The sequence below is a fragment of the Erythrolamprus reginae genome, chromosome 4 (genome assembly GCF_031021105.1).
Source record: "Erythrolamprus reginae isolate rEryReg1 chromosome 4, rEryReg1.hap1, whole genome shotgun sequence".
Lineage (NCBI taxonomy): Eukaryota > Metazoa > Chordata > Lepidosauria > Squamata > Dipsadidae > Erythrolamprus > Erythrolamprus reginae.
Genome location: NC_091953.1, coordinates 80,821,738 through 80,839,668, shown reverse-complemented (window position 1 = coordinate 80,839,668; position 17,931 = coordinate 80,821,738). Strand labels below are relative to the sequence as shown.

Sequence of the window (17,931 nt, the reverse complement as noted above, 5' to 3'; positions counted from 1 at the left end):
ATTTTTAAAATCTAAAGGGTGGCTAGAGTACAGTACTGCTACTTCTGTCGACTTTCAGCTGACTGCAATTTGGTAGTTCAAATCTCACCAGGCTCAAGGTTGACAGCCTTCCATTCTTCCACGGTGGGTAAAATGAGGACCCAGATTATTGGGGACAATATGCTGACTCTGTAAACAGAGAGGGCTGTAAAGTGCTTTAAAATGGTATATAAGTCTGAGTGCTATTGCTATTTGTATATGTAAGAATTTTTTCTACCACCTACTAGCATTTATCTGTTAAGTACTACAGGTAATCATCAGTTTACTGCCATTTGTTTAGTGGTGGTTTGAAGTTGCAAAAAGTTACTTATAACCATTTTTCACACTTACAATTGTTGCAGCATTCCCATGGTCAAGTGATCAAAATTTGGGCAATAGGCATGTTTTTCACAGTGGTTGCAGTACTGTGGAGTCATGGGATCACTATTTCTAGCCTTTCCAGCCAGCTTCGGACAAAGTCAATGGAGGAAGTCAGATTCGCTTAATGACCACATGGTTCACTTAACAACTGCATAGATTTGCTTAACTGTGATAAAAAAGGTTGTAAAATGGGGTGTGAGTCAATTAACAACTGCCTTGATTAGCAATAGAAATTTGAGGCTTTCAGTTGCGTTCAATTGTGGTCATAAGTCAAGAACCAGTTATATTGTATTTTCTTTCATGTAATGAAACTGGGATCAAGATTTTAAATATAGCCTTCAATTGTACTTATATTCTTAGAGTTCAAATTCATATTTCTAAGAGAGTGGTCAATATATCTGAAGAAAATTTACAATGTAGATTTAAATTTACACTGTATATGTAGTCTGAGAATCAAGATTATTATGTATGAATTATTACAAGAGGTAGTCTACAGACAATCAATATATTAAGCCCCAAATATTTAAAAGAATGTTAAGAAACTACTCATTCAAGTCAAACACATCAAAAACAATAAAAAACATGGATACAGAAATGTGTCTAACGTAAATTATTAGATTGAAATTCTGGTTTAAGAGGCTGGAGGTTATCCAAAAGGCAGAAAGTCCCGTAGTAAGCAACAACATTTAAAAAGGCCCTTGTGTAGGGCTTAGAAATTTATTTAATAATACTTATTAATACAACTCAGTAATTAGCAATAAAATTAAAAATGCAGAAACTCAATAATAAATATAAATTCAAAACTAATGTCTTGACATTAATGACCAAGCAACAAAACCCATAAATCCATAAATACCACTCATCATATGTCCAACTAATATAAAGTAATATATAACAAAAAGGATGGTGTAGTTCTGATGGACAGTGCTTCAAAGTTCACAAATAAAACTATGCAGCAGAACATTTGAAAGCATATTTCAATTTTTCTATTTTCATAACTACACAGGAAAAATTACTGTCTCACATACAAATAATGTGTATTACATACACATTACTTTGTTATGCTAAGTGTTGTTTTGTTTAAAGTATATTTTGTCTTGCTTTATACAACACATGATGTTAAAAATAATGGTTTAAAAATCAGTATTCACACAATAATTGGTTACAATCAAATAAACCATATTAGGGCTTAGGACAATATGAGATTTTAGCCATATTCTGCAGTTGTATATTAAGCTTTGCAAGCCATCCTTTTATCAGAAACATAGTGCATTATTTTAACTGAACTAAATTTTAAATACAGTACTAGTGCAGTAGATGAATCTTTATCACAGGATCATCTAAAGCTCAGCAGTGAAAAATTGAGGCAATGGAACATGAAATAAAATGCATATATATACATCTGGATAGCTGAAAACTTTAACAAACATGAAAAACATTTTCACCCAAGCATTTTCCCTACTCGTTTATGTGACATTGGATAATTCCCCCAAATAAACAGACATTTTTACCTTTGCCAGTTGAAATTGTAGAAATACTTTATTCTGCACAACTAGTGCACATAACCAAAATATCCTGTAATCAGTTGACCGAACTGGCTATTTCAAGAGAGCTGCACACTCTACTTTCCAATAGTATGAATATTTGTTGCACAGAGAGTCATTGTATTTACAAAAAAGGCAAATGACTGAATGAAGTCCCTTCTTTGGGAAGAAACAGGCCCCTTGCCCTTCACAGGGCTAGTGCCTGGCACTGCTACTTCTGCCTCTCTTTAACCCTCATAACAATATAAATAGTTGAGTCATGCCTTGATTTTACTAACATGCCGCAAAAGACATCTCAAACAAATCTCACACCTTTTCTGCATCCAAGTCCCTGAAGAGGTTAGTATGCAGGAAGCCCAAATGAATTTAATACTACCTTTTTCTTGCTCTTCTCTGAATAGGCATTTTTCTCACCAAGTATGTCTGTTTATTAAGTAGAATTTTGATGAAGAAAAAAGAGGGAGAAGAAATATTCCAGAGCATCAACTCTAAGAATCCACAGTCACAGTTTGATCTGTGAGTCAGTTTCAAACAACTTCTGGTAACCCTAGAGTACCCTCTTGATGACTGGCTGCCAAGATCAATAAGAGTCAACAGCTGTGGTCTTTTTCCAAAAGCTTGCCACTCCACCCAGGAGCAGATTCAGGTAGGCAGGCAAAGAAAGGATAGCAAAGTTGTGCATTCCTAATTGCCCGTTAGGCGTCTCTACAAGGAAGAGGAAGGGAGATGCTGTTTCAAGCAGCCCAGCAGACATTTCGTGCGGTGTCGGGAACAGGAGGCGGGAGGGAAAGCCCACAGTTCCTGTCCCAGAGAGAGAGAGACAGAGACCGAGAGTGAGAGAGACAAAGGCACCGAGAGAAGTCAAATGGATAGCACGCCCCTCCGATTTCCTGTCAGATCAGAGATTGATTTCTGCCTCGGCCTGCCCGCTCGCGCACCACGGTCAAGAAAAGCGCTCCTTCTCCGGATGCCAGAGAGGGCGGCTCGCTCACGCATTCCAACCCGCGGCATCTTTCCTCTACTATTTCGTCTTCTTGCTTCCCCCCCCCCCCCCCGCGCACCCCAACTAGCCGCCTTCCGTCTGTGGCGCTATGCCAGCAGCCACCCGTGTGGTGCAACGACGACGCCACCGAAGGGATTCCTTCCCTATCCCCCGTGTACGGATGGACAGGAGTGCTTTTTTGACAGCGCGTGATTAACAAGAGATGGATTTGGCCTCCTGGCTTTCAGTCAAGCCTTTCCAGCAGCCACCTCGACCCTTTCAAGGGCCCAGGCCAGAGGAAGCGCCCAGACCAGACAACTAAAGGTCTCTCGGGGTGGGTGGGAGGGAAAACAGACCTGGTGTTGCCCCCTTTCCCTCCCCCCAAACGGATAGAGGGAGACAGGCAAGACACACCCTTCGGATGTGGTGTCCCACTCCGCCTCACGATACTCGCTTGCCATTACGATTGTAATGCCACAAGAAGCGAAGAGCAATAGCGACCACCCGGTTCGGCCTGCCTCGCGATCAGCCACGCAGCAAATCTCAGGCAAAAAAATGGGGCGGGGGGGGAGGAAGACGGGCGCAACCCCCCGAGCTCCGTCTACCCTCACACTTACCCATTTAGGTCGAGTTTGGACTCCGCCAGACAGGGTGAAAGTTTGAGGTTGGCGAGGCGGTGAAAGGCGACCGAGCCGCTGGAGCCGGATGAATTACAGGAAGCTTCCCCCCCCCCCCTCCGATTGCAGAAAGAGCAACGTCTTGCTTCCTTTCGACTAGTGGGTGCCCATTGCAACAACGGCAGCACTGTTGGGTTTTATTTCCTGCTCTGGAAACTCTCCCGCCCACCGAAGCAAAGGAGAAGAAGGGGGACTTGTTTCCCGACAGAAAAAAAAAGAAAAGAAAAGGGGGCGACAACAAAGCACCTGACGCGCTATAGAGAAATGTAAAGGAAGAAGGGGGGGGGGCACAGATCGCACCTTCAACTGCGAGAGGGAAGCAGCGAGCAGGAGTGCGCGCGCGCGTTAGGGCGGGAACGCAAAGGGGGCGGCGGGAGCGCTGCGCTGCAAGGGAATGGGCTGGCTGAATGCTGGGTGTCGCCCTTCTCGAGACCCTCGGTGCGGCGAGATAGGAAGTGGAACTACAAAGGGAGCTGGTGCTCGGTGACCTACTCGACCCCGACCAGCGGTGCTTTGACGAGCGGGGGAAAGGCACCAGAATGCCCCGCTCGGCCCGATCCTAGCCTCGGGCATCCGGCGCTATCCGGGAAGAAGCGTTGTTCGCCGTGAACATTTATTAAACCGACTCACGTGCCTGCCCATCTCGCGAATGCGATTCAGAACATCCAATAGCACGATCGAGGAATCAAAAGCAATTTTAACAAAGACTAGAGACTTCCCCGAGTGTAAACCTGCACGATCAAGACCATTCAAAGGTCCTGAACCCCTGGTCTTGAAGCAATCCAGATCTCTTTGAGAAGCTGGCAGGTTCGGGGCCAATCGGATCTTGGGGCCTATAGTGTACCAGAGGACAGGCGCCGGGTGAGAAAGGGCAAGTTGTGGGGTTTCATAAGATGACATTCTTTCAGGGCCTGATGCCTTTCTTGTTCCTGCACATCTCTTTAGTCCAGCAACTAGAATCAACCCTATAAATAACCCACCCTGTGCTAAGGATTTTACATGTAAAACTAGTGCTTTGAATTCTAACCAGAAGTACACAGCTTTGTGTTGATGTTATTATGGTAACATGGAATAATGTAAGTATACCGAGGTTAGCTGTAGTTCAGTTCTGAACCAGCTGCAACTTATAGGGAACGTGCTATCAAACCCTGCACCTGTTAACAGCAGTGTCCCACAAGGTAGCATTCCAGGACCCATACTCTTTATACTTTATATAAATTACCTTTGCAATCACAGTATAGGAACTGCATTCTTTTCGCCAATGATGTAAAACTATTCAACACCACCAACAATGCTGCTACCCATTCTGACATGTAGTGACTTTGACTATGTGTCAGAATGGTCAAACAATTGGCAACTCTAAATCTCAACCAACAAGTGCTCTGTCACACTGCCCCCCCCAAAAAAATCAGAACATAAAATACAAGTGGGGTGGATAGGACCTCATAGATGACCCTCACTCTACCAGGGACCTTGGAGTACTCATCTCAAATGATCTAAGTGCCAGAGCTCACTATAACAGCATTGCCAAAAAGGTATTAAGAATTATTAAGGTAATCTTGCATAGCTTCTTCAGTAATATTGAACTGAAAACTTGGGCATATAAAACTTTTGCTAGACCAATACACAAGCACACAATAGATACAAACTTATGGTAAACTGCTCTAAATTTGATTGCAGAAAATATTATTTCAGTAACAAGAGTTGTCAATGCCTGGAATGCACTACTTGAACTGTGGTTTCTTCCCCAAACTCCCAAAATCAAAGAGTATCTACTGTTGACCTCACCCCATTTCTAATAGGTCTTTAAGGGTTGTGCATAAGCACACCAGCGTGCCTATTGTCCCTGTCCTAATATTCCTTTTTTATTCGTAACGTCCAGATGGTCTTCAAAGGCAGCCACTTGTACAATATGTTGCAGTAAACCATTCAGATTGTCACCAAGGCATGAGTGATCATGAGCAGCCCAGGAAGGGGAGCTATTTTAGTGAATAAAGCAGAGCAGTGCCAGAATCCTAACCACAATTGTCACGCAGGAGCTGTGACTTCAGGACCCAAAACTTAAAGACTGACAGAGCAGTGCCACCCTGAAGTAGAGAAGAGATACAGTTACCGAGTTTGAAATGATAGCAGTGGAAGGAAAGCAAGATCTGAACCAAAAAGCGCGAAAGTTGCATATTGAAAATTTCCCCAAATCCCTCTCCCCAGGGACCTATGCTGAATGTCCAATCCACATCCCAGTGTCATGTGAAGCACATCTTCAGGCACTTTCGTCCATCTGGATTTCTAGGACAGTTGACCTTGACTGTGTGTAAACTACTCCATTCAGCAGAATGGTAATTCCTGAGAGCAAACCTCTCTAGTTCACATGGGCGTTCATCACACCAGGTCACTTCCCAAACCCCAATGCCATGCCCCCTCCCTGTTACTATGGCAGCCGATAGCATGCAAGCATCAAAGGGAAAACCTATGCTGGAGATCCGAGTGACATTTGGTCCTCTTGCAGTAGAGGAGTTAGTCCTAAGGCAGTGATGGTGAACCTTTTTGACACCAAGTGCTCAAACTGGAAGGCATGTGAGGGAAGGAAATGTTTCTAGGCCACCAAATATTGTACCTTTCTCATTTCCTGGAGTCTAGGATTTCTTTGACTTCAAATTACTGTTTTCCTTGGATGATGAGGGGAATTGGAGGGGCAGGTTGGCCTGGTGGCTCAGGTTTCAATAAGCTAACATGAAACACAGGGTGGATCCACTTAATACAGGGGACAAATCTATACTATAATGAGTTTGCATGGAAATTAGGTAGAGCTGGTTTTGACTTCATAAGTGCCGAAATGATGTGCTCATTTCGGATTTTTTCTTTGCTACTCCAAAGTTTTTTTTTCCCAGCCCTAAATTTTGCAGGCTTGTTTTCATTGCTGTTCCCTCCAAAGATTTATTTTCAGCTCTAACCAGGGAATAATGTGCTGAAGCTGACCAGATTAAGGACGCTAGCCAGCTAAATACCTGGAAGGTAGATTTTTTTCTCCTCCAAAACTAAGGTGTTTTATTTATTTATTTATTTGATTTCTGTGCCACCCTTCTCGAGGTGGCTTTTATACTCCAAAAAATACTGTATACACTGATTTTCTGTAACTGATGCTTCCTACCCTAGAAAGTGGTTTTAATAAAATTATTTTTAAAATATTTACTTATAAATATATTAAATCATTAATATCTTTTGAATGTAATACTCATAACTATTTAGTATTGAATCTGAAAAACCACTAAGGGCAGGTCATTCTGTCCTCTGGTGACACTGCAAATAAAACTATTTTAACTGTTATTTGTATATATTTCTAACATTCTATTTGAAATGTTTACGAGGATACCAACAGTGTTCTAATTTTTTTGGGGGGTGAGCGGAAAAGTATAGTGTCTGAGCGGCAGTCCCTTTGGGACTGGGCGGCACAGAAATAATAATAAAATTTCCCTCTCGGCTTCTGGGCAGGTTTGGAAAACTCTGAGTTGATGATGATTTTTAAGTGAGCGATTGCTCACTGCTCAGCTTAGAGGGAACTATGGATACCAACCTTTCCTTCATGCACACTAACAAGAGATTTTTATGTCACTCAGCCACAAGTTAGCAATGTCACTTGGAAGATCTTCAATTTATTTATGCCTACCACATATACAGTACTGTAGTTGTTCATAGACACAAGTATAAACACAAAAAAATAAGCTTCAGGTTGGACTCACATTGTTTCTTCAAAAATGTAGAAGGAATATGAATGGAAGGAAGAGATAAATGTGTTTGATACCACTGGCCTTGAAAGCAACAGCAATAGCTTGAAGTATATTGTTTTACTCCTTTCCATATTAAATTAAGGTTTAGGCATAAATCAGAAAGCACACTGATCATTCTACTGAATGACTTTTGTCACTATCTGAAAGACCAGTGTTTATTCCTTGTTGTTATTACATGTCTCTCCGCAATTTTTGATGCCACTGACTATGACATCCAAAAATTGGAGGCACTGTGGTTGTACTGATTCCACTGTACTGCTTGAAGCACTGTCTTATGGGACAGCAGGAACTTAAGAGAAGAGCTGTCTGATCCTTGGTTATCCCAATACCGTATAAGTGGCTTACATATCTCCAATACTATTATTTAACACTTCTAGAGTTGTGTGGGAGAGACTACTTTATTTCAGGTTGTTATCATCAATAGAATAGGGATAGTCATTAGTAAATAAATATGACTTGGGAAGTCTTCCTCCAGCATAGTTTGGTGGTCCCATTTCATTGAAGAGATAACTATTTATTACAACATGGTTAGACATTTGGGACACATTATCATAATGGAAGGCCTTACCAGTTGCTGTGTCTCTGGAAAGAGACTTCAAGGTAATTCACACAAATGCTACAAAGACACCGTGAACAAAACCTCACTGTGACATCCACCCAAGAAAAAGTTGCTGACAGAACCTACTAGCACAGTGGTTCTCAACCTTTCTAATACCGCGACCCCTTAATACGGTTCCTCAACTTGTGACCCCCAACTATAAGTTTAGCGCCAATTCTTCCAACAGATCTTTAAGCTGATTGACAAGAGGTCAGAGGGACACCCCCCTGTAAACGCCTGATTGGATTGTAAAACTATGTTCCGAGATGCCAGAATAGAAGCTTTAGTTACTAACACCATTGGAAATTTGTCTTTTCCCATGGTCTTAGGCGACCCCTGTGAAATGGTCATTCGACCCCCAAAGGGGTCCCGACCCCAAGGTTGAGAACCACTGCACTAGCAAATACTGTGCTACAAAGCCTATGCCAGCTTTGGAGACAGACTCTTACAAAAACTAGTAGAAAATTGAATGGAATCCCAGAATAATACTCATAATTGGGTGTTGTGGACTTCTGGTGCCCCCATTGTGCTAGACTCTGTTCTTTCAGAATGGGATTGCAAAGTGACCTCTGTGTCAAATACCATTAAATATGGCAATCAGAATGCTAGCAGGTAAAAACTGCCATTATATTGTAATAGCTATCCTATACCAATAGTAATTGGGTTTTCTACAGTAGTTCACTCTGGAATGCTGCTTTTGATACATAAAACCTTAAAGGACAGTGATGGTTAACCCTTTTCTCATTGCGTACTCAAAGCGTGTGTGCGTGCAATGTGAGTGTGCCCCCCCCGTGTGCCCTGCTCCTGTGCATTTGCATGCTCCATCTGCCAGCATGTGCCTGCAACCACCACCACCATTTTTACCCTCCCAGAGGCTCAAGGAAAGCCTCCAGAACCTGGTGATGCACCCTGCCTTCTACGGCAGATACCCCAAAATCAGGTGGCTGGTGAGAGGTACTTGTGCATCTGTGGTGGAGCGAAGCTGGGGACGGATTGCGTGACCGCAGAGAAATCTGTGTGCCATCTATGGCACATGTGCCATAGGTTCACCATCATGGTTACAGAACTTGGCACCAGAATACCTTAGGAACTATCTCTTCCACATGGAATCTGCTTGTCCTGTACATGTAACTAATGAGAGGTTGCTTAAGGGTCCCATCATCGTATCATGAATCCAAAGATTTTAGGAAAGGCAGAAAATGGTTTTGTATATCACATGCTGTAAATAATTGTTTTGTTTGTTTATTATATAAGCAATAAACTTTAAACATATAAACTTTATGTATTACAATTCTTAGCAACAGAACCATGCTTAGAGGAAAAATGATAATAAATAAAGGTTTCCTTCAGGTGGGATTTTTTTCCCCAGACTTCTTTTCATGAGGAACAAAATGACAATCCTACAATGTTCAGTTGAAAAGCATTATTAAAACTGTAGAAAAGACCTGAAACATTTTACTACTAAAAATAAAATTATCTTTATCAAGAAAAGTTAAAGTATTAGATCTATTTTTCCATTTCAATTCTTGAAAGCATTATTTAATGCAAATAGTTACTTCTATAATTAATCTTGTTATCTACTTCAGCACTGTAGTTCCAGATGTCCAGTTCCTGTAAAAGGAATAAAAAATAAGTTAAATAAATTAAACACATACAAAAATTCCTAATTTGTTAGCAAAAAGTATTAATTTGCTGCTTCATATTTTTGTTTAGCTTTTCTAAAGCTAATTTTGAATTTTACCAGTGCTACTACATTTAACAATCCTCATAAACTCCACACAAAATGGATTGGAAAAACATGCTGTTATAAATCCTATATAATTGCTAGATTTCTGGAGTTTGCTATTAGCAATATTTTATTTCTGTACATTAAACTAATTTTAAAATGCAATTTTATAGATACTTAAAGTGGTTCTAAATTAATAAAATAATAAATCAACCAGGAAAACCACCTGGACTACTACAGCAAGTGGCCAACCCTAGCAAACTCTGGGAGATCACCATGGACTTCATTGTGGAACTCCCACCCAGACAGCAACAGGAATACTCTGATTTGGACAGTCATCAACTTATTTTCCAAGCAAGCCCATTTCATCGCTTGTTCAGGTCTACTGTCAGCTCAGCTTTTCATCCGAATGGAACAGTGGAAATACGAATGCAATAGTGGAACAATACATCCGTTGTTGTGTAGATTACCAGCAAGACAATTGGTCAGAGCTGCTGCCCTTTGCAGAAGTAGCATATAACAATGCCGTTCATATCAGCATTGGACTAACTCCTTTTCAGGCTACTAGCAGCTTGGAATTCGTTCCCGTGCCTGGGGTACCTACAGAGACCCCTACTTCGATGTCCATAACTGAATGGATAGAGATGCTGAAAAGGGGATGGGAAAGCACCAAAAAGCACTAGCTGACACAGTGGAAGCCTATAAGAAGCAAGCAAACAAGCATCGATTTTTCCAGCCCCACTTCCGAGAGGGGGGAAAAGTTTTCTTATCCACTAAATACTGTATATCTGATTGAGAATGCTTAGCAAGAAGCTAAGGCCAAAGTTCTGGGGTCCTTTACCAAGATAATTTAAAATTATCAACCCTGTCACAGTTCAGCTTGAATTGCCTAGAATATTGGGGAAAAGTCATCCAGTATTTCATTGCAGCTTATTGAAACTGGTGACTGGGTCAAGCATAAGACCACAGACCCAACCACCACCTCCCCCTGAAGTCATACAAGGAGAGAAACACTATGAGGTGCAGAAAATTTTAAATTCCAGAATATTTATCAATTACAATTACAATATCTAATCCATTGACAGAAGCTACTTTTGGGTGAAACGTTGGAATGTAAAAGCTGACAGGCTAGTGAAGCAATTCCACGACAAATATCCAGACAAATCAAAGGGTCCCCAGATGGGGAGGGGGTGTTAAGAACACTGTATTAACCCAGTTATTCTTTTTCTTTTCTTGTAGGACACGGTCTTTTCCTGAGGGGAGGATGCCTGTCAACTGAAGCCATTTTAGTTGGGAGTCTTTGGCCTGCTACATTCTATGCTACATTCTGCTACGTTCCATTTTAATGTGCATTCTGGGCTGGCAGTAGGATTCCCCAGACTTATTGTCTTGGGGGACTTTAACCTGCCATCGCTCGGCGAAACCTCTGGGTTAGCACAGGAGTTCATGGCCACCATGACAGCCATGGACCTGACTCAAGTAGTACAGGGACCGACTCACGACATGGTATTCCTCTCTGGGCAATTGAGTAATGGTCTGAGACTAAGGGGCTTAGAAGTGTTGCCTTTGTCATGGTCAGACCATTTTCTATTGCGGTTTGAATTCCTGGCTCCAATACTTCCCCGCAGGGAGGCGGAACCGGTTAGGCAGTTCCGTCCCAGATGCCTGATGGACCCAGAGGGCTTTCAGAGGGCGCTTGGGATTATTCCAGATGCACTCATCCACAGTTCGGCGGAGTCTCTTGCTGAGGCATAGAACAAGGCTGCAGCGGAGGCTTGTGACCGGATTGCGCCTTTGCGACCTCTCTGCAGCCCAAGACCCCGTAGAGCTCCATGGTTCAACGAGGAGCTCCGGGAGTTGAAACGCCAGAAGAGACGTCTAGAGAAGCGATGGAGGAAGAGTAAGTCCAAATCCAGTCGAACACTTGTAAGAGCTTATATTAAGACTTACAAAGTGGTGCTCAAGGTGGCAATATGCGCGTATCATGCCACCTTGATTGCATCAGCAGAATCCCATCCGGCCGCTCTGTTTAGGGTGACCCACTCCCTTCTTAACCAGGGGGGAGTTGGGGAGCCCTTGCAGAGTAGTGCCGAGGATTTTAACACGTTTTTCGCTGATAAAATCGCTTGGATCCGGGCGGACCTTGACTCCAATTGGATAACAGTCAACTGACGAGTCAGTCGAGGTGACTGGGGCCCATACATGTCCACCTGTCTGGGAAGAGTTTGATCTGGTTACACCTGATAAAGTGGACAAGGCCATTGGAGCTGTGAGTTCTGCCACCTGCTTACTGGATCTGTGTCCCTTCTGGCTGGTCTCGGCCAGCAGGGAGGTGACACGGAGCTGGGTCCAGGAGATTGTCAATGCTTCTTTGAGGAGGAGGTCCTTTCCGGATCCCTACAAAGAGGCACTTGTGCGCCCCCTCCTCAAGAAGCCTTCCCTGGACCCAGCCATTCTTAACAACTATTGGCCAGTCTCCAACCTTCCCTTTATGGGGAAGGTTGTTGAGAAGGTGGTAGCGCTCCAACTCCATCGGTCCTTGGAAGAAGCCGATTATCTAGGTCCTCAACAGTCAGGATTCAAGCCCGGCTACAGCACGGAAACTGCTTTGGTTGTGTTGATGGATGATCTCTGGCGGGCCCGGGACAGGGGTTTATCCTCTGTCCTGGTGCTTCTTGACCTCTCAGCGGCTTTCGGTACCATCAACCATGGCATCCTTCTGCGGTGGCTGGAGGGGTTGGGAGTGGGAGGCACTGTTCTTCAGTGGTTCTCCTCCTACCTCTCTGGTCGATCGCAGTCGGTGTTAGTGGGGGGGGGGTCAGAGGTCGACTTCAAGGTTACTCCCTTATGGGGTGCCTCAGGGGTCGGTCCTTTCCCCCCTGCTATTCAATATCTACATGAAACCGCTGGGTGAGATCATCCAGGGGCATGGGGTGAGGTATCATCAGTATGCTGATGATACCCAGCTGTATATCCCCACCCCATGTCCAGTCAACAAAGCAGTGGAAGTGACGTGCCGGTGCCTGGAGGCTGTTAGGGTCTGGATGGGTGGCAACAGACTCAAACTCAACCCGGATAAGACGGAGTGGCTGTGGGTTCTGCCTCCCAGGGACAATTCCAACTGTCCGTCCATAACCCTGGGGGGGGGGAATTATTGACCCCCTCAGAGAGGGTCCGCAACTTGGGCATCCTCTTCGATCCACAGCTCACATTAGAGAACCATCTTTCAGCTATGGCGAGGTGGACGTTTGCCCAGGTTCACCTGGTGCACCAGTTGTGGCCCTATCTGGACCGGGACTCACTGCTCACAGTCACTCATGCTCTCATCACCTCGAGGTTCGACTACTGTAATGCTCTCTACATGGGGCTACCTTTGAAAAGTGTTCGGAAACTTCAGATTGTGCAGAATGCAGCTGCAAGAGCAATCATGGACTTCCTTAGGTAGTCCGCAGTCTGCATTGGTTGCTGATCAGTTTCCGGTCACAATTCAAAGTGTTGGTTATGACCTATAAAGCCCTTCATGGCATTGGACCAGAATATCTCTGGGACTGCCTTCTGCCGCATGAATCCCAGCAACCAGTTAGGTCCCACAGAGTTGGCCTTCTCCGAGTCCCGTCAACTAAACAATGTTGTTTGGCGAGACCCAGGGGAAGAGCCTTCTCTGTGGCGGCCCCAACCCTCTGGAACCAGCTCCCCCCAGAGATTAGAACTGCCCCCACCCTCCTTGCCTTTTGTAAACTCCTTAAACCCAACTCTGCCGTCAGGCATGGGGGAATTGAGACATCTCCCCCGGGCCTATACAGTTTATGCATGGTATGTTTGTGTGTATGTTTGCTTTTAATAATGGGGGTTTTAATGTTGTTTAAATTATTAGATTTGTTGTACATTGTTTTATTGTTGCTGTGAGCCGTCCCGAGTCTACGGAGAGGGGCGGCATACAAATCTAGTAAATAAAATAAATAATAAAACAGATTCTTTACTGTGGGAATTTGGGAGTGGAATTGCATGAGTGCTGTCTGTATGTAGACATTAAAAAATCTTTTTAGATAGTCAAGGTCATCATTTGTCTTCGCACTCTTGCACCTGCACGGAAGGAGATGCGTGATTTCTTTTCAGGTTGGCAGTTGAAGATTGATCAACGTGATGAACTTGGAGGTGTGGGGGCAAGGGCTTTGGACTTTCAACTATGGACTTCAGGAGAAATCAGGTTCGGGGTTCACCAAGATGTACCAAAATGGCTTTGTTAATAAATTGGAACTTTGAGAAGTACTTTGCCCCAGACTGTGATTTAATTTTGGATGCTATTTAGAACCCTGACACTTGAATTGAAAAAAAAGAAAGGTGAGAGTGCTGCTATAGCCATCACCGCCCTCTATCTACCTGCATGCAGCTGAAACAGTTAAAGCTCTCAGCGTACCCTGGCCTCTGCCCACCTTGCCTGCTGCTCCTAGGACACTGGAGCTCAGGTCTTGCTCAGGCTGTTGCTACAAGGCAGAAAACCATGCAGTGCATCAGGATCAGCTCCCCGCTGTGCCTTTGCCCAGCTGATGGACCTGCTGGATTGCTCGTGCATAGCGCAGAGCAACTCAGTCGAGATCTATGACCTCCGGAGTGCCTCCCCAGCCGTCGGCCTCCCCAGCCGTCGACCTTTGACAGTGGTCGCCGGTGGAGCAATGCTTTGATTTCAATGATGGTATCATTGCCGTCTATACAGTCATTTGTATTGAGATTTTCATTTTGTTTTCTATTTGTAGAATTCTTATCATTAACCTGTTTAGGGTGACTTGCTCCCTCCTTAATAGGAGGGTGTGTGTGAAGAACTCTTACAGAGTAGTGCTGAGGATTTCAATGAATTTTTTGCAGATAAAGTCTCTCAGATCCGGACAGACCTGGACTCCGATTGGAATGCAATGTCGACTGGCAATGAGCCAGTCAAGGTGACAGGGACCTGTTGTGTGGGAGGCTTTCAATACCATCAACCATGATCCACAACTTGGAAATCCTCCTCGATCCGCAGCTGAGCTTAGAAGAACACCACTCAGCTGTGGAGAGAGGGATGTTTGCATGGGTGCACCTGATGCACCAATTGCGGCCCTATTTGGACAGGGAGTCACTCACACCCTCATCACCTCAAGGTTGACGACTGCAATGCTCTCTACACGGGGCTACCTTTGAGGAACATAGTTTGCAAGTAGTGCAAAATGCAGCAGTGTGAGCTGTCATTGGCCTCCCAAGATCTGCCCACATATCACCATCACTCCGCAAGCTGCATTGGCAAATTCAAAGTGTTCGTTATGATTTATAAAACCCTACCTGGCTTAGGACCACATTACTTATGGGACCGCCTTCTGTCTCAGGTCCCACAGAATATGCCTTCTCTGTGTCCCGTCAGGCAGACAATGCTGTCTGGCATGGCCCAGGTCATGGATGGCGAACCTTTTTTCCATCGGGTGCCGAAAGAGCATGGGCGCGCGCTATCATGCATTCGCAAGTGCCCACATCCATAATTCAATGCCTAGGGAGGGTGAAAACAGCTTCCAACCCCCCCCCCCCCCCAAGAGGCCCTCTGGAGGCTGGAAATGGCCTGTTTCCCAACTTCTGGTGGGCCCCGTAGGCTTGTGTTTCTCCCTCCCCAGGCTCCAAAGGATGGAGCTGGGGATGGTAATAACACCCTCCTCCATCTCCTGGGAGGGTCCCTGGAAGCCGAAAACACCCTCCCCGAGTTCTGTGGGAGCCAAAAATCAGCTGGCCAGCATGCACATGCACGTTGGAGCTGAGCTAGGGCAATGGCTCACATGCCAGCAGATATGGCTTCACGTGCCACCTGTGGCACCCGTGCCATAGGTTCACCATCACTGGCCTAGGGGAAGAGCCTTTTCTGTGGCGGTTCCAGCCCTTTGGAATCAACTCCCTCCAGAGATTTGTACCATCCCCACCCACCTGGCCTTCCGCAAGGCCCTGAAGACTCATCCCTGCTGGCAAACCTGGGGCCATTGAGTGCTAATATCTAGCTCCGGCTGATGTCATGAAGGGATAATTTGTTAGGATGAATGTGGATAGTTGCTTTTATGTAATGGGGTTTTTAGACAATTTTAGCATTAGTTTTCTTACACACTGTACTTTTGTATTTTGTATTTATCTCGCTTGTGTGCCACCTTGAGTCTGCAGAGAAGAGCAGCATTGAAATCTAATAAACAAACATATTTTTCTTGACAACCATTCAAATTTTCACCCAAAATAATTTATTTACCTACTGTTTTCGCAAAAGTTCTTCTCTGATTTTATAAGTGGTAACTCCTCTTGCGCCAGCATAACGTAACCGCTGATATTTAGCCTGTATATACAATCCCTTTTGTACTAAATTTGATCTGAAGTGAGGGCGCCCATCAATAAAGCTGTACTGTTGAGGGGGGGGGGAAATAATTTAATAGTTTTGAGAATCTTACCTGAATAATCCTTAATAGAAGAATCAAGAATTGTAAGTGTAAATATATTTGTGTATGCATATATGTGTAGACACACACACATGCTCTCTCACATTCACACTATGGCTTTCTAGAAAAATGTTAGACTGCTGCCCTTTCCTAGTAAAAGGAACAAAATGTTTTTTTTTAATTATCCACAATCCCATTAGCTAGAATACCACACAGAAACATTATTCAAGAAAACATCAGAAGGAAAAGGGAGATAATGTTCCCTTTTATGTGTGGCACAACACAACATACACACACACACACCCCGGGGCTTTGACTGAGTGCTTGCAGCGTCCCTACCTCATTAACAATTATGTGCTAACTTTTTATGAAACTTTGTGCCTTATAATTTGAAATCATGATACACAAAATGATGTTTAGAAGTATACTACTGCCATTAATTTTCAAGAATATGTAAGATTAGCTGATGACCAGCACTGTGTATTTTTAAATTCTAATCACCCCCACTTCCCATACATATATATGCACATGACCCCCTGATGGTCATTACAAAAAATCCTTTCTTAATTTGTATCTAGAAACCAAGGGGAACACACGTGGCAAATTTCAAGTTTGTAGGCTTTACAGTTCTGGAGATTTCTTGATTACGGCTTGAGTGGTTTTCGCTTTTATATAGAGATTAACTGGTTTTATTACCAATTATTTAGGATATCTAGTATAATTATAATGATAGATTATGATTTAGCTAAACGAGGTTGGCCTTTTCTCAACATTCTAATGTTTTCTAAAATCAATGTGCTAACTTTTTAAATTTTTGTTTCTTGGTTTATCTACTACCCATCAACCCAACTTTACATTCCCAAATTTAAAAGGTTCAGATATTATTGGCTAATGTTAAATACAATCTAAAATAAAATTTATAACACATCAGAACATATCATTATACATCATTAAAATTTTGAGAAAACATTGCAATGTCATATAGCTTATATATTTAAAGGCAATGTTTCATAGACACTAATGCACATACAAAGATTTCCTTGCAACCACTTCCTCTCTCTGGACTGTTGTTTTTCCAACTCAATAATAGAAGAAACAGGCTTCCTTTTATCTACTTGACTCTCTGAGGTGAAGGAAAGTCCCAGAATTATCCTTCAAAATCCTCCAATATTAGCAACATTCTGAAAACAGTTTTAAAAGACTGGGAGGCGGGGTTGAAACCAGGTCAATGTTGGATAAAACAGCTGTTTTGGAATTTCTTTTCAATGGGTATTAAACTGTGTCCTTCATTTCTTAAACAATTAATGAGATTATTATCCATACAGGAAGCTCTCTTTGCTACCCCTTTTTGAAGCTCTGAGTGCCATTTTTGAGACTTTTTAATGACTAAAACAAAAAGGGATTGCTAGAGGCAGCCAAAATAAGGAAAAGTGGAGTACTTTTTCTCATGAAATATAAAGATACAAGTTGTGGTTTTAATCTACTACTTCTAAAATATTTTGTAGCCCTGTATTGTTTTGTTGATGGTAACTGAAATTTGCAGATTTTTATAGAAGCTGATTGACTAGGAAGAGGAATAAACAAACGAAGAAATATCTTTGATCACTAGAGGGAGCTACAAGGATGCTTAATTCTGAGCTGGAGTCTGTTATTAAGGACATTATTATGTTGCTTATTGATTCTGTCAATGTTTCAGTTTTGAATTTAAAAAAAACTTGTTTCAAATTTAATTAGGTATCTACTTTCCTACCGTGAATAGAAATTCACCAGACTTGTGCATTACAAC

General features: G+C 43.2%; 2 protein-coding genes across 10 annotated transcripts in view; both read right to left on the bottom strand.

Annotated features, from left to right (window-relative positions):
- Nucleotides 1-3,883, bottom strand: part of SH3KBP1 (SH3 domain containing kinase binding protein 1) — a 174,811-nt gene extending 170,928 nt beyond the window's left edge. Inside the window, exon 1 of one of the 2 annotated variants that reach the window (XM_070750739.1) lies at nucleotides 3,543-3,883. In XM_070750739.1, coding sequence (XP_070606840.1) covers nucleotides 3,543-3,546 — 4 coding nt within the window. In that variant the 5' untranslated portion in view covers nucleotides 3,547-3,883. The remainder of the gene's footprint in view (nucleotides 1-3,542) is intronic. The other variant, XM_070750737.1, reaches the window with a different exon arrangement.
- Nucleotides 3,884-9,205: 5,322 nt separating this feature from the next.
- BCLAF3 (BCLAF1 and THRAP3 family member 3) overlaps nucleotides 9,206-17,931 on the bottom strand; it is a 70,770-nt gene continuing 62,044 nt past the window's right edge. For 3 of the 8 annotated variants that reach the window (XM_070750730.1, XM_070750735.1, XM_070750731.1), the window contains exons 11-12: nucleotides 15,966-16,111; nucleotides 9,206-9,596 (exon numbers count right to left, since the gene is read on the bottom strand). In XM_070750730.1, the coding sequence (XP_070606831.1) occupies nucleotides 9,563-9,596; nucleotides 15,966-16,111 (180 nt within the window). In that variant the 3' untranslated portion in view covers nucleotides 9,206-9,562. Of the gene's footprint in view, nucleotides 9,597-15,961; nucleotides 16,112-16,176; nucleotides 16,296-17,931 lie in introns of those variants that run through there. The other 5 variants (XR_011559027.1, XM_070750732.1, XR_011559028.1 and 2 more) reach the window with 3 other exon arrangements.